The sequence below is a fragment of the Odocoileus virginianus genome, chromosome 10 (assembly GCF_023699985.2).
Source record: "Odocoileus virginianus isolate 20LAN1187 ecotype Illinois chromosome 10, Ovbor_1.2, whole genome shotgun sequence".
Lineage (NCBI taxonomy): Eukaryota > Metazoa > Chordata > Mammalia > Artiodactyla > Cervidae > Odocoileus > Odocoileus virginianus.
The window spans coordinates 57,306,698-57,322,066 of NC_069683.1; the positions used below are offsets into that span (position 1 = coordinate 57,306,698).

General features: G+C 41.4%; 2 protein-coding genes across 3 annotated transcripts in view; both read left to right on the top strand.

The window, feature by feature from the left end:
* EXPH5 (exophilin 5) overlaps positions 1-15,369 on the top strand; it is a 95,824-nt gene that overhangs the window by 17,679 nt on the left and 62,776 nt on the right. The window contains exon 1 of one of the 2 annotated variants that reach the window (XM_070473627.1): positions 2,160-4,746. The exons of the other annotated variant lie outside the window; for it this stretch is intronic. The gene's annotated coding sequence lies outside the window, so the exon portion shown is untranslated. Of the gene's footprint in view, positions 1-2,159; positions 4,747-15,369 lie in introns of those variants that run through there. 2 annotated transcript variants of the gene reach the window in all.
* LOC139037191 (BAG family molecular chaperone regulator 4-like) lies at positions 13,215-15,119 on the top strand. The gene has a single exon (XM_070473616.1). The coding sequence runs from the start codon at positions 13,247-13,249 to the stop codon at positions 14,618-14,620; it is 1,374 nt and encodes a 457-aa protein (XP_070329717.1). The 5' UTR covers positions 13,215-13,246; the 3' UTR covers positions 14,621-15,119.

The window sequence follows — 15,369 nt, forward strand, 5'->3', positions numbered from 1 at the left end:
TTGGGGAGGTAAGCCAGATCCTCGCTATTCATGTGGATCTGCCATCCTTCTTAGGAGATAGGTTGCCGTCCAGGTTTTCTTTTTATTATTGTAGAGCAGTCAACTGTCAAAGTTAAGTGTTGAGGGTAGCATTGCAACTTCACCTCTTTCTCTTGGACCTGCCAGATATGACAAGCTTCTCCGTTTGCAACATTACGTCAACAGTCCTGGGAATATGTCGCTGCCTCAGGATTCTTCTCACAGCACCTCACAGCATCGGAGCTCGGAGTCAGGTCCTCTGTGTTCCTCTCAAGAGTGAAAGCCCCATAGAATAGAAATTTTTTCCCAGTGTGTTGACTCAACAACACATCTGTTAGGTAGCAACACTCATTTATAGATTCAAGGGATTAGATCTGGTAGAAAGAGTGCCTGAAGAACTACGGATGGAGGTTTGTAACATTGTACAGGAGACAGTGACCAAAACCATGCCCCAGAAAAAGAAATGCAAGAAGGTAAAGTGGTTGTCTGAGGAGGCCTTACAAATAGCTGAGAAAAGAAGAGAATCAGAAGGCAAAGGAGAAAGGGAAAAATGTACCCAACTGAATGCAGAGCTCCAAAGAATAGCAGGGAGAAATAAGAAAACCTTCTTAAGTGAACAATGCAGAGAAATAAGGAAAGCAGTAGAATGGGAAAGACTAGAGATCTCTGCAAGAAAATTAGAGATACCAAGGGAACATTTCATGCAAAAATGGGCACAATAAAGGACAGAATGGCAAGGAATTAACAGAAGGAGAAAAGAATAAAAAGAGGTGGCAAGAATACACAAAAGGATTATACAAAAAAAGGTCTTAATGACCTGGATAACCACAAGGTCACTAACAGGCTAGACATCCTGGAGTGTGAAGTCAAATGGGCCTTTAGGAAGCATTCGTATGTCAATGGAGGTGATGGACTTCAAGCTGAGCTATTTCAAATCCTAAAAAGGATGCAGTTTAAGTTCTGCACTCAATATACCAGTAGATCTGGGAAACTCATCAGTGGCCACCAGACTGGAAAAGGCATTTTCGTTCCAATCCCAAAGAAAGGCAATGCCAAAGAATGTTCAAAGTACCACACGAATATGCTCATCTCACATGCTAGCAAGGTCATGCTCAAAATCCTTCAAGCTAAGCTTCAACAGTATGTGACCTGAGAACTTCTAGATGTACAAGCTAGGTTTAGAAAAGGTAGAGGAACCAGAGATCAAATTGTCAACATCCACTGGATCGTAGAAAAAGCAAGGGAATTCCAGAAAAACATCTACTTCTGCTTCATTGACTGCCCTAAAGCCTTTGACTGTGTGGATCACAACAAACTGTGGAAAATTCTTAAAGAGGTGGGAATACCAAACCACCTTACCTTCCTCCTGAGAAACCTGTATGCAGGTCAAGAAGCAACAGTTAGAACCAGACGTGGAACAACAGACTCGTTCAAAATTGGAAAAGGAGTATGTCAAGGCTGTATATTGTCACCCTGCTTCTTTAAATCATATGCAGAGTACCTCATGTGAAATGCCAGTTTGGATGAATCACAAGCTGAAATCAAGATGGCTGGAAAAAATATAAACAACCTCAGATATGCAGATGACACCACTGTAATGACAGAAAGTGAAGAGGAACTAAAGCTCTTCTTGATGAGGGTGTGTGTATGAGGTGAGTGAAAAAACTGGCTTAAACTCAACATTCAAAAAACTCAGGTCATATCATCAGGTCCCATCACTTCATGGCAAATAGATGGGGAAACAGTGGAAATAGTAACAGACTTTATTTTCTTGGGCTCCAAAATTCACTGCAGACAGTGACCTCAGTCATGAAATTAAAAGACGCTCCTTGGAAGTAAAGCTGTGACAAACCACTGCATATTAAAAAGCGGAGACATCACTTTGCCAACAAAGATCCATGTAGTCAAAGCTATGATTTTTCCAATAGTCCTGTATGGATGTGAGAGTTGGACCATGAAGAAGGCTGAGCACCAAAGAATTGATGCTTTTGAGCTATGGTGCTGGAGACTAGATGGCATCGCTGACATAATGGACGTGAGTTTGAGCAAGATTCAGGAGATAGTGAAGGACAGGGAAGCCTGGTGTGCTGCAGTCCATTGGGTTGCAAAGAGTCAGACATGACTTAGTGATTGAATAACAATACTTAAGATCCTACTATGGGCTTAGTACCAAATGTACTAAAGTTCTCTCTACAATCTCTTAATGGAATGAAGGAGATGGATTTGAAAACAGTATATTCACTATAATGTGGCGGATAATAAGACACTTTCACACAGGGACAAAGAGGTCATTAACCCTATGTGTGGTCTCAGGGAAGACTTACTTTTAAACAGTTGGACATGGGTACCAAATCACTATGCTATTTAGATTCTTGTGGATTTTTAAAATTAATTTATCTTAATTGGAGGACAATTATTTTACAATATTGTGGTAGTTTATGCCATACAGCGACATGAACCAGCCACAGGTACACATGTGTCTGCCTATCCTGAAGCCCGCTCCCACCTCCCTCCCCACTGCACCCTCTGGGTCATCCCAGAGCACTGGCTTTGAGAGCCCTGCTCCATGCATAGGACTTGCTTTGGTCCTCTATTTCACATAGGGTAATACACATGTTTCAATGCTATTCTCTCATATCATCCCACCCTTGCCTTCTCCCACAGAGTCCAAAAGTCTGTTCTTTACATCTGTCTGTTTTGCTGCCTTGCATATAGGATCATCGTTACCATATTTCTAGATTCCATATATATGCATCAATATACAGTATTGGTGTTTCTCTTTCTGACTTACTTCACTCTGTATAATAGGCTCCAGTTTCATCCACCTCATTAGAACTGACTCAAATGTGTCCTTTTTTATAGCTGAGTAATATTCCGTGTGTATATGAACCACAGCTTCCCTATCCATTCATCTGCTGCAGGACATCTAGGTTGCTTCCATGTCCTAGGTATTGTAAACAGTGCTGCAATGAACATTGGAATACATGTGTCTCTTTCAATTCTGGTTTCCTTGGTGTGTGTGCCCAGCAGTGGGATTGCTGCATCATGTGACAGTTTTAATTTCAGTTTTTAAAAGGAATCTCCACACTATTCTCCATAGTGGCTTTCATTCATTTCAGTTTGCATCCCACCAACACTGCAAGAGGATTCCCCTTTCTCCACACTCTCTCCAGTATTTATTGTTTATAGACTTTTTGATGGCAGCCATTCTGACTGGCATGAGATGGTAACTCATTGTGGTTTTGACTTGCATTTCTCTGATAATGAGTGATGTTGAGCGTCTTTTCATGTGTTTGTTATCCATCTGTATATCTTCTTTGGAGAAATGTCTATTTAGTTCTTTGGCCCACCTTTTGATTGGGTTGTTTATTTTCCTGGTACTGAGTTACATGAGCTGCTTGTATATTTTGGAGATTAATTCTTTGTCAGCTGCTTTGTTAGTGGGCTTCATTCCAGGGATGCAAGGATTCTTCAATATTCACAAATCAATGTGATACACCATATTAACAAATTGAAAGATAAAAACCATATGATTATCTCAATAGATGCAGAGAAAGTCTTTGACAAAATTCAACACCCATCTATGATAAAAAAAAAATCTCCAGAAAACAGGCATAGAAGGAACATACCTCAACATAATAAAAGCCATATATGACAAACCCACAGCAAACATGCTCAATGGGGAAAAATTGAAAGCATTTCCTCTAAAATAAGGAACAAGACAAGGGTGCCCACTCTCACCACTACTATTCAAAATAGCTTTGGAAGTCCTCGCCACAGCAATCAGAGAAGAAAAGGAAATAAAAGGAATCCAGATTGAAAAAGAAGAAGTAAAACTCTCACTGTTTGCAGACGACATGATCCTCTACATAGAAAACCCTAAAAACACCACCAGAAAATTACTAGAGCTAATCAGTGAGTATAGTAAAGTTGCAGGCTATAAAATTAATACACAGAAACCCCTTGCATTCCTATACACTAACAATGCAAAAACAGAAAGAGAAATTAAGAATGGTCCCATTCACCATTGAAATGAAAAGAATAAAATACTTAGGAATAAATTTACCTAAAGAAACAAAAGATACATTATCTCTCGATGAATGTTATCTCCTAACAGTTAAATTCATTTTGGGCCTGTGACCAGGATTGGGGGTGGAGGGAGGAGTAAGCAGATTTCAAAACAGAATTCTGACAAGGGAGATTGAAACTTATTCCCCTGCTCCAGATGGCCTGTAAAGGAGTCTGGGGAGAAGGGGGAAGCAGGAGAGGAGGGGACTGATTGGCCTACAGGAGCCACCCCATGGCCAAGCCAGGGTGAACAGCCTGCCGGACAGCAGGTGCTCAGCCAGCAGAGGAAACTGCAAGGGGTTTCATTTCCTCCCCTTCAGCTCTGGACTTCTGTCAGGAGGTTTATTTCTCTCCAATTGCAAGTAAAAATAATTAAGACTGACTGATCATTAAAATACCTTCTCCTCCCCTTCCAAAAAGAAGTAAGACCTTTTATTTCGAGTGTTTGTTTCCCTCTGAGACGTTCAGCAGCACCGTTCTCTTCATTCTGGACTCAGCAGAAGTGTATTTCACCTTCAGCAAGTGGGGGATGATCCCCTGTCTTCCGTGTGCCCTGCCCACCAGCCTAGGGCATTGGGATTCTTGTCCAGAAGCTGTCTAGAGTCACTGAAAAGAGAGGCAAAATCATCATTCTGCCTTGTGCTACTCAGCACCCATCAGGTAAGCTGCTATACACCAGGCTGAAGGCCCTGGCAGACCATTTGGCCCTGGGTCTTTCAGACTTTGCTTGAATATGTTGGACGCACGCCTCTTGGTTCAAAGCAGCAAGACTGAGAATGGTATCTTCAGCAGGAACGATGATAAAGAAAAAGTATACCCTTTTCCAAGTTTATCATAACAGTAATTTATTTAAAGAAATCCCAACATGTTTTAGGATCAAGATTAGTAATGTTTTTATTAAAATAAGAAATCGTTGACAAATATTTTGAAGACCTACTATTTGTATGGGTTATGCAAACTTCTTTGGTAAATACAAAGTGCAGAACCCGAGAAATTTATAACGTATCATTTGGGCGGACAAGTTGTGAAATTTTAAATAATATTATAAGGTTACACATGACCAAGTACCTGATGGGTGGTACAGACAGTAGGATTTTAGCATGAGAGAAAGATGGATAGTAGCTGAAGTTATTAGGAAAGACTTAATAAAGAAACTGGCCTTGAAGGGTGGTTGGATGTGGATAAATGAAAAGTGTATAAAGGGAGAATAATTTTCAATTATGACTTGTTAATGCTTCCATTGAATCAAATCTATATAACAAACTACTTGAACTTTAATTTCTAGCTGGAATATGTAAAAAAGGAAAATCTATTCATGTCCATTTTAGAAACAAAAGTCCTAAGGGAAAAGGCTGATGTTTGTGTATTGTGGGAAACCGCTGGCTTGCCAGGGCGTTCTGTCGATTGAATTCCTTTCCTCCTCCCCCTCCCCAGAGATCTATTCACTGTTGGTAACTTCTGCTGAATGTTCGCTAATTTTTAGCAATCTTTTGCATGGAAAATGAGATTTAGGTTAACTGTTTATATTTTTTCTGTGTATGATAAATAGCAGAGCAGCTCAAAATCACTTCTGATAAAACTTCTGTCTTATCAGAAGATATGGAGAAAGAGTTACACATCACTTTCTCCATATCTCAGGCTTTCAGCTGAATCTGCTGCATCAGGGAGCAGTCACTAGCTGTGTAAGTGATAGGCTGGAGGCCACAGAAAGAAATCTTTAGCTTCTCCTCCAAGACTTGTTCTCTACATGAGAGCAGAGGAGTCTCCACAAGACTTGCATGATCTTAGTATTGAAATTTATGTGTATATGTACAAAAGAATTGAGAGAATTTCAGGTAATTCTTTATAATCCAATGACCAGAACAGTATTAAAAATATTAATAGATAATAGTTGATCTCCATGAGTAAATTTGGATAATCTCTCTTGATGTAAGGCCAGCAAATGTAAACTCCCTATGACCATTTAAAATAAACAAACAGAAAAAACAAAGTTGTTAACTTTCCTACTTTGCATCCTTTGCTCAGATTACTTTCTGCCAATGATGGTCTGCATGCATCCTCCTTCCCCGGCTCTACACACACACACACACACACACACACACACACCCACACACCCTGTACCTACTGTCCAAACCATTCCATCATTCACTGGGGAGTGAGCTTCACTAGTAAGGAACAACCATGGATCCAGACTCTCCCCTAACAGGGCTTATTCTCCAATCTGTATTATACCTGTCTTTTAAGACCCACTTTCAGGAATGTTTTTCCAGCCTGTAGCCAGAATTAATCTTATATTTCTTTATGATCCCAAACCAAGAGTCTTGGTTTTCTATTATGTGATTGTGCTATAGTAAGAAATACATATTTATATATTTGGTTTTCATCCAAAGTTCCTGGCACTGAATGTCTAAAACCCTTGATATTTCCTGGGTGGGAGGGGTGAGAGGAGTATTTCTTGTTATTCATTATAAGCCCCTTTCAACCACCTGAGTTTACACAATGCGGTAACTCTTGGAGGATGGGAGTTAGTTGTGAGAGGCACCAGTCATGTGATGAGAAGGCTGGAAATTTTAGCCATCCCCCTAGTTGCCCCCCCCCCCCCACCGCCTTAATCACCATGGCTGGTGATTTAATTAGTCATGCCTACATAATGAAGCCTCCATAAAAACAGTAAACAGCAAAGTTCAGAGAGCTGCTGGCTTGGTGAACAAGAATGCCTTTGCATGCTGGGGGGTGGGGGGTGGCATATTCTAAACTCCGTCGGGACAGAAGCTTCTGAGCTCAGGACCCTTCTGGATTTTGTCATACGTGTCTCTTCATCTGGCTATTTATTTGTATCCTTTAAAATATCCTTTCGTAATAAATTGATGATAGTAAGTAAACTATTTACCTGGGTTTCTGTAAGCTGTTCTAATAAATTGTCAACCCTAAAGAGGGGATTTGGGGAACCCCCAATTTACAGCCAATCAGTCAGAAGTACTGGAAGTCTAGACATGAGGTTGGTGTCTGAAGTTAGTTTTGTGGGACTGAGCCCTTGACTTGTGGGTTCTGCACTAACTCAAGGTTGTTATTATCAGAAGTGCGGTGAATAGAAAATCTATTGGGTCTATATCACAGCTATTTTTGTGTGTATCTATTCCCACTGTTAGATCTTAAATTTCCCAATGTCTTCAAATCATTCTTACAAATTTAGATTCTCGTTACAGTTTAATTGAATTCTTTTTTTCTCCACTCAAAGAATATTTTTCAAACATTTAGCTAACAGCCAGCCCTGGTTCTTTCAAACATTTAGCTAAGAACCAGCCCAGTTTTTTGGTCATGTGACCAAAAAAAAAAAAAAAATTTGTAAGGGAGGGCATTGCAAACAGAAAAGAAACTTGGAAAATGGCCCACAGAGCATGACAAAGAGTTTGGGATGGCTGGCACATAGGATTTAAATGAGAGTGTAATGGAAAACTAGTCCAGATAGGTAATTGTGCGATCTGATCATAAAGTTTTACAGATGCGGAGAATGAGACACAGAGATGTTATTTGATCAGCCCCAGCAACAAAGGGCTCAGAACACATCATCTGATTTCTCCACCATCCAAGCACAGCACTTTTATATAAGTGCAGACAGTGAGGTTATTGCAACCATCCCAGTCTGAGGCGACTGTCTGGGAAAAGATGAAGATAGCACTGGAGAGTATCTGTGGCAGTAATGTCCAGGCATCGGGCCACGTGATGCTTCTCTTAAGCAAGAGCAATAGGAGGCAAACAACCAAGAAAATCAGGTGCAGTGAGAGCAACAGCTTGCACTGCTCCGTGGCGTGTCACAGTGGCCAACTTGAGCTCCATGTATGATACACAGACTGGTCTGTGAGCTACGCTTTGAAGCACACACCAAGAATTACCAGCTCTGCTATTCTTTTGGCCTTTGCCTTGAGTTTAAAAGAACTAATATTTTCAGTGACACCTGTTAATTACAAATAATAAGCAAAGGTGTTGAGCAGGTAAGTCATTAAAAATGACACACAGCCCTATAAACACGAAATTAAGTTCAACCATTTCCAATAATCAAAGAAAAATTTTTGTGAAAAAATACTTTTTCCTTATTAGATATCAGATTATCAAGACTAATAATAATAATAACTAATGTTGGCAAGAATATGGGATAATTGGTACAGATATAGAGTCTGCTGATTGGAGAAAAATTTGGTATAAGCTTTCCACACAGCAATTTGTCCATATGTTTTGTTAGTCATTAGGGGTGCTCATCCTTTCCTGGCAATTCTACGTCAAGGAAATTTATCCTAAGAAATTCATCAGAGAGGTGCACAATGCTAGGTTGGCATTATGTTCATTTCAACATTATGGCTGTGAAAAATTAGAAACAACTCACATATCTAATATTAGGGAAGTTGGTACATACCCTATGGCACAAAGACAAAATGGTGAAAGGATACTGATGTAGTGCAACATTCTTAATATAATGCTAAGTGGGATGTGCTGGCTACAAAAAAAAAAGTCTTTGTAGCTTAAAAACATTTTAAAAAAACACATACATGTATAATAGGCATGTTTAACAATGAAGACTCACATAATAAAATCAGAAAACACCTTTAGTTTTGCCTTGAAATGCCACTGAATAACAATGTGGGCTGTCCCATGACTTTTCTGCCCACTCTCAGGTGATAAGCATCCTTTGGTCACTTGAGGACACAAAACACAGCCTCGATTCAATACGATGGTTAGATTGTCCAGTCCCTGATGAATTCCAGTGTCTTTCAGAGAGCAGCCGTTTCCCCCGGCACAGCCACAGCTTGCGGCAGTGAGAAGCGTTTGATCCTACCTTACCCTACTGTAAGCCTCTCCCCTCCACCCACTCCGAGATGGCTCTTGACCATTCCAGAGCTGAAACAGAGGGTGGATGGAAGGAGAGGTACATGGTTGGATGGGGACGAGGTGCATGTTAGAAAGCTCTTGCTTGCCTGGGATAGCGGTAGCGTGCCTTCACGCTCTGTGAAGCTGGGTCGATGTTTAAATTTGCTTCTTGTGGGCTCAGGTGGGGTTTTCATGCTCTGTCCTCTCTTGATGCGGTGATGTGCGCTCCCCTCCTCTCTGCCAACTCCTCCATGTCCCTAGGAATCCTGTGACTCACAGCCTTTCTATTAAGAGTTCTTCACCTCCTGAGCCAACTCTCACAGACTCGAATGAAGACAACCTCGTTCCCCCGCAGCCTCTCCTGTGGCCCAGGTCTTATCCGTGGGAAACGCTTAGAACTGTTTGTGCGTGAGAAACTGGAAGTAAGGGTTGAGCTACCTCTCTTCCGTCTCCCTTAATTCCCTCATTCTGGGCTGGTTGGCCCCAGTTTCTCAAATTCCTGCTTCTCAGGCAGGAGTTGACACCAGTTGTTCTTTCCCCCAAAATTCTAAGGGACATACATTAAGCTCTTTCAGTGGTACTATTGAAGTCTATCTTTAAAAAAAAGACTCAGTCTCTCTGCTCTTCTGAACCAGTGTGGGTGGGTAAGGGGACCTGTTACCCTACCATGAGATCCACTCTCTTTAACAGATTTTTCAGTACACGGTACAGTGTTGTTATCTACAGGCAGTGTTATACAGCAGACCTCTAGAATTTATTCACTCATGAATAAATGAAGTTTTATACCTTTAATTAGCAACTCCTTATCTCCCCTTCCCCCAGGCCCTGGCAACCATTATTCTACTCTTTGCTTTTATGAGTTCGACTATTTTAGAAACCTCATGTAAGTGGAATCATGCATTATCTGTCCTTCTGTGACTGGTTTATTTCATTTGCTTATTTCATAATGTCCTCAAGATTCATCAATGTTGCATATTGCAGGATTTCCTTCTTTTTATGGCTGAATAATATTCTATTATATGTCTATACCACATTTTCTTTTACCAGTTCATTTATGGATGGGCATTTAGATTGTTTATGCATATTGGCCATTATGACTAATGCTGCAGTGAATTTGGGAGTGCTAATATTTTTTTCTAGATTCTGATTTCAATTACTTTGGGTAAATACCCAGAAGTGGGATTGCTAGATCATATGATAATTCTATTTTTTTTTTTATTTTTTGAGCAACCTCCATGCTGTTTTCCATAGTAACGGCACCATTTTGGATTCCCGTCAATAGTGCACAAGGTTTGCAATTTCCCTACATCCTTGCCAACACTTGTCTATTGCTACTGCTACCCTATCACTACTGTTATTACCATCACCACCACCACCACCACTACTACTACTATAATGGCCATCCTAACAGGTGTGAGGCGATATCTCAATGTGGTTTTAATTTGCATTTGCCTAATGATTGCTGACATTGAGATTCTTTTTATATACTTATAATTTACTTGTATGCCTTCTTTGGAGAAATGTCCATTCAAGACATTAGCCCATTTTAAAATTAGATTATTAGGGTTTTTGCTATTGAGTTTTAGGAGTTCTTTATATATCTTTTCATACTGTTCATGGGGTTTTCAAGGCAAGAATACTGAAGTGGTTTGCTATACCTCTCTCCAGTGGACCACATTTTGTCAGGCCCTAACTACCAGGGACATGACCTTCAGCCAACAACAATATGTCTTAGAAATTTTAATGCTTTATCAGAAATATAATTTGTACATATTTTTTCCTATTGCATAGGTTACTTTATCAACCAACTGATTGTTTCTTTTGCTGTGCAGAAGATACTTATTTTGATAAAGTCTTTCTTGTCTACTTTTGCTTTTGTTGGCTACATTTATATTTTGTTGGCTTTTGGTGCCATATCCATGAAATCATATCACACGTCCTGTTGTCAAAATATATTACAAAGCTACAGTAATTAAAACAGTATGATACTAGTGTAAAGGTATACATAGAGACCAATGGAACAGAACAAAGAGCCCAGAGATAAATCTATGTGTATATGTCAACAAGAGTGTCAAGAATACACAAGGTACAAAGCGTAGATAGCCTGTTCAATAAATGATGTTGAGAAAACTGGATATCCACATGCAAAAGAATGAAATTGAACCCTTGCCTTACGGCATGCACAAAAATCAACTTAAAATCAACTCAAATGGCTTACACATAAGACAGGAAACTATAAAAGTGGAAGAAAACATAAGATATAGTCTTTGGCTTTTTTTTTTTTTTTTTGCTTTGTTATTATAAATCCTACCAGGCAAATTCTTGCTAGCTTTCTCACAATTCACTTGGGTATGTGCAATCCGTTGCTTTCATGGCTCAGCTAAAACTGAGACAGGCCAAGTCCCAGTGTAACATCCTGTTACCCCTGCTTTAAAATGCTCAATGGACATTTGCACACACAGCAGTGTCTCTGGTTGTGGAAACTGAGTGACATTTCCCCCCACCAAGCTTTTCTGCAATTTTCAAGTCTTCTGAACTTGAAGTATAATTTCACTATAGTAATTAAAAAAAAAACCTGAACTTAAAAATTATATAATAGCAAATCAAAGTCAGTTTTGTTGACATTTGAAATTTCCTGCCCCCACCCTTGTAAACAGTTTCCTACATGTTGCTATGGCTGGCGGTTTTCATTATACTCTTTCAGATGACAAGGAGCTTGCTCTAATTTATCTTAAGTAATGAATGACACTCTGTTGTAAGTCTGCAGTGGGGAAGTAAGGAAAAAACTGGCTCACCCTGTACAACCAGTCCTTGGGAATGGACACAGTGATTACAACATAGCAACATTCTGGTGCCAATCCACCAAGCTGAAAAGCTACCAGACTTGTGGCTCAGCTACTCTGCTCTGCTTTTCCCTGACCACATTCATGGCCACAGTTGATTTTCTTCTTGTCACCTTCCTTTCTGCTGCACGGCTTCTGCTTATTCCAGATTCTGTTGCTTCATGGCTTCTACTCCTGTGTAGAAGTAGTAGGTGCTTAACACCTTCTCACTGTGTATCTCAATCTTTGTGTCACTTTAGTTTGTTTTACTTGTAATAGTGATTTCAAGACACATCAAGAAGAAGGATGTGATTAATCACTTTCCAAAATAGAACACATCAGTTAGACAGCATTCTTGCTAATGTTTAGCTTTGGGGTCAAGCATAAATCCCTGATTTAGTTGATTAGGCCCAGGCATGTGAAGAATTTTGAATCACATGACCCAAAGCACAGCAACTACCCATGACTATTTTGCTATAAGTAGAATGGGCTCCCAACACATCATGGACTTCCTGTATGCTAGAAGAACAGTCTATGTCTCTCAGACATATCTACCACCATGTTTAATTCATTGCCTCTATGGCTTGAGTCCTATTTTTGGATATCAGTAAAACGTCCATTCCACAATTTACAAAGCAAAACAAGAGGTAGGAAACCAGATATCTAGATTTCCTTTTCTATGCTATACATTATTTCATCATATCCTACCTAAAAGAAAACAAGCATTTTTGCAAAGTCAAAGTGATTCAAACCAAACAGAGGATAACTTTTAAAATCTAAGGTAATTGTTAATAAAGAATAGGCCATACCCATCTACAATACCAAGTAAAAAGTTCTTTTCATTTTTACTTTTCTTCTGTAGAATACATCTGGCATTACTGCTTCATTATGACTTAGCATTTCTTTTCATTTTTGACCACTGATTGTTTACAGATTGAGAACAGTTCTGTACCTCTTCTTGATACACTGAGACATATTAATGTAAAGTACATAATAGCTTCTGATGGTGGGTTTCCCTGGATGCTCAGATGGTAAAGAATCCGCCTGCAATGTGGGAGACCTGGGTTCGATCCCTGGGTTGGGAAGATCCCCTGGAGAAGGGAATGGCTACCCACTCCAGTAGTCTGGCCCAGAGAATTCCGTGGACAGAGGAGCCTTGGCAGGCTACAGTCCACAGGGTCGCAAAGATTTGAACACGACTGAGCAACTTTCACTTCACTTCACTTCAGCCTCTGATGTACAATGTCATTTTTATTGTGGAACAAAGCTTCATTTAGGCCCTTTCTCCAAAGACCATTGAGATTTTATGATAAAGCATTTAATACATTATAAAGAATGATCACAATTTTTTTTGTTATGAGAAAGAAAAATTTTAGACATTAGAATCTCAGTTAAAATGATAGTAAATAATGCATAATAACGGGGCCGGCCGTGGGGGGCGGGGGGGCGGGAAGCGCCTGGGGGCGGCAGAGCCCATGTCGGCCTTGAGGCGCTCGGGCTACGGCCCCAGTGACGGCCCGTCTTATGGCCGCTACTACGGGCCTGGGGGTGGGGATGTGCCGGTGCACCCGCCTCCGCCCATCTACCCCCCGCGCCCCGAGCCTCCCCAGCCTCCCATTTCCTGGCGGGGGCGCGGGGGCGGCCCGGCGGAGACCACCTGGCCGGGGGAAGGCGGAGGAGGCGATGGCTACTACGCGTCTGGAGGCGCCTGGTCAGAGCCGGGTCGTGCTGGAGGAGGCCACCAGGAGCAGCCACCATATCCTAGTTACAGTACTAGCTATTGGAATTCTACTGCCCGACCTCGGGCTCCTTACCCAAGTACATACCCTGTAAGACTGGAAATGCAAAGCCAGAGTTTGAATTCTTATACAAATGGGGGATATGGCCCACCATACCCCACTGGCCCGGGGTCAAATACTGCCTCATACCCTGGGGCCTATTACACACCTGGGTATGCTCAGACCAATTACTCCACAGAGGTTCCAAGCACTTATCGTTCACCTGGCAACAGCCCAGCCCCAGTCTCCCGTTGGATGTACCCCCAGCAGGACTGCCAGACTGAAGCACCCCCTCTTAGGGGGCAGGTTCCAGGATATCCTGCTTCACAGAACCCTGGAATGAGCGTACCCCATTACCCTTATGGGGATGGTAATCGTAGTGTTCCACAACCAGGACCAACTGTTCGACCCCAGGAGGACTCATGGGCGCCTCCAGGTGCTTATGGAATGGGAACCCGGTACCCCTGGCCTTCAGCTGCGCCCTCAGGACCACCGGGGGGTCTCTACATGAACGAGGGCACTTCCTCATGGCCTAGCAGTGGCTCTCCTCAGCCACCTGCTTCACCGCCACCCCCACAGCCTAAGGACGACTCCTACACCTACAGCCCGCCAGAGCGAGGCGTGAGCCGGCACAGCTTCCCTTGCAGCGCCCATCAGTACGAGCCCGCGGGGTCAGTGAGCGATGCCAGTTCAGAGCTTTCGGATCCCCAGGTCCAGTATAGTGCCGAGCCTCATCTGTACGGTGATGCCACCCACGGACATCCCAGCACTCAAGACCAGGGCAATCATCTTGCTGAAGAGGGTTTATCTTCAGATGAAGGGACTCCCCCAAGCATTAAAAAAATCATACACGTGCTGGAGAAGGTCCAGTATCTTGAGCAAGAAGTAGAAGAGTTCGTAGGAAAAAAGACAGACAAAGCCTACTGGCTTCTGGAAGAGATGCTAACCAAGGAACTTCTGGAACTGGATTCAGTTGAAACTGGGGGCCAGGACTCCATCCGGCAGGCCAGGAAAGAGGCGGTTTGTAAAATCCAGGCCATACTGGAAAAATTGGAAAAAAAGGGATTATGAAGGGATTTAGAACAGAAGGGGAGCCTGTTACTAACTCGACCAAAGAACTCTTGATTTTGGTTAATTACCTTCTTTTGAAATGCCTGTTGACGACAAGAAGCAATACATTCCAACTTTCCTTTAATAGAAAACTTGAAAAACTGGTAAAGGACTTGGAAGAACAGTTGGGTTATGAGTTGTTTTCAGACCAGTGAATGTATTAGGGAGCTCTTGGGTTATTGGTATTGCCAAGTAGACTTGCCCAGTAAGAAATATATGGGTGGAAAAAAAAAAAAAAAGAAATACATGGGTGTCCTGGGCAAGCTGCTTCTTATCAGCAGGAGGGGAATTCACCTTATGTAACAGGCTCCTCAGAAACCTACAGGATAAGACTGGATGTTCTTTGGACAGGCTCTGTTTTTTTAAACATCTGGATTACTTGTCACATTTTTGTACATTGTAACTGCTTTCACCGTACACTCTGTGTGTAAATTACAGCTTGGACTTTAGCCTCCTTGGACCTCTGTTTTGTTTTGTTATTTGCAGTTCACAAATATAGTATGATTCTCTAAAAAAAAAAAAAAAAATAATAATGCATAATAACAGTATTGCCAATAAAATTCCTTTTACCTAAGTGTTAAGTTTCCATAAATAAGTTACATAATTTGGAGTAGAGACAAATATTTGTACTGCTGGCATTGCTTCATTTCACCCCAGGTACTGATTTTGTTATAGAATAATTCTAGGAGTGCTTCTTAGGAGTATGTTTG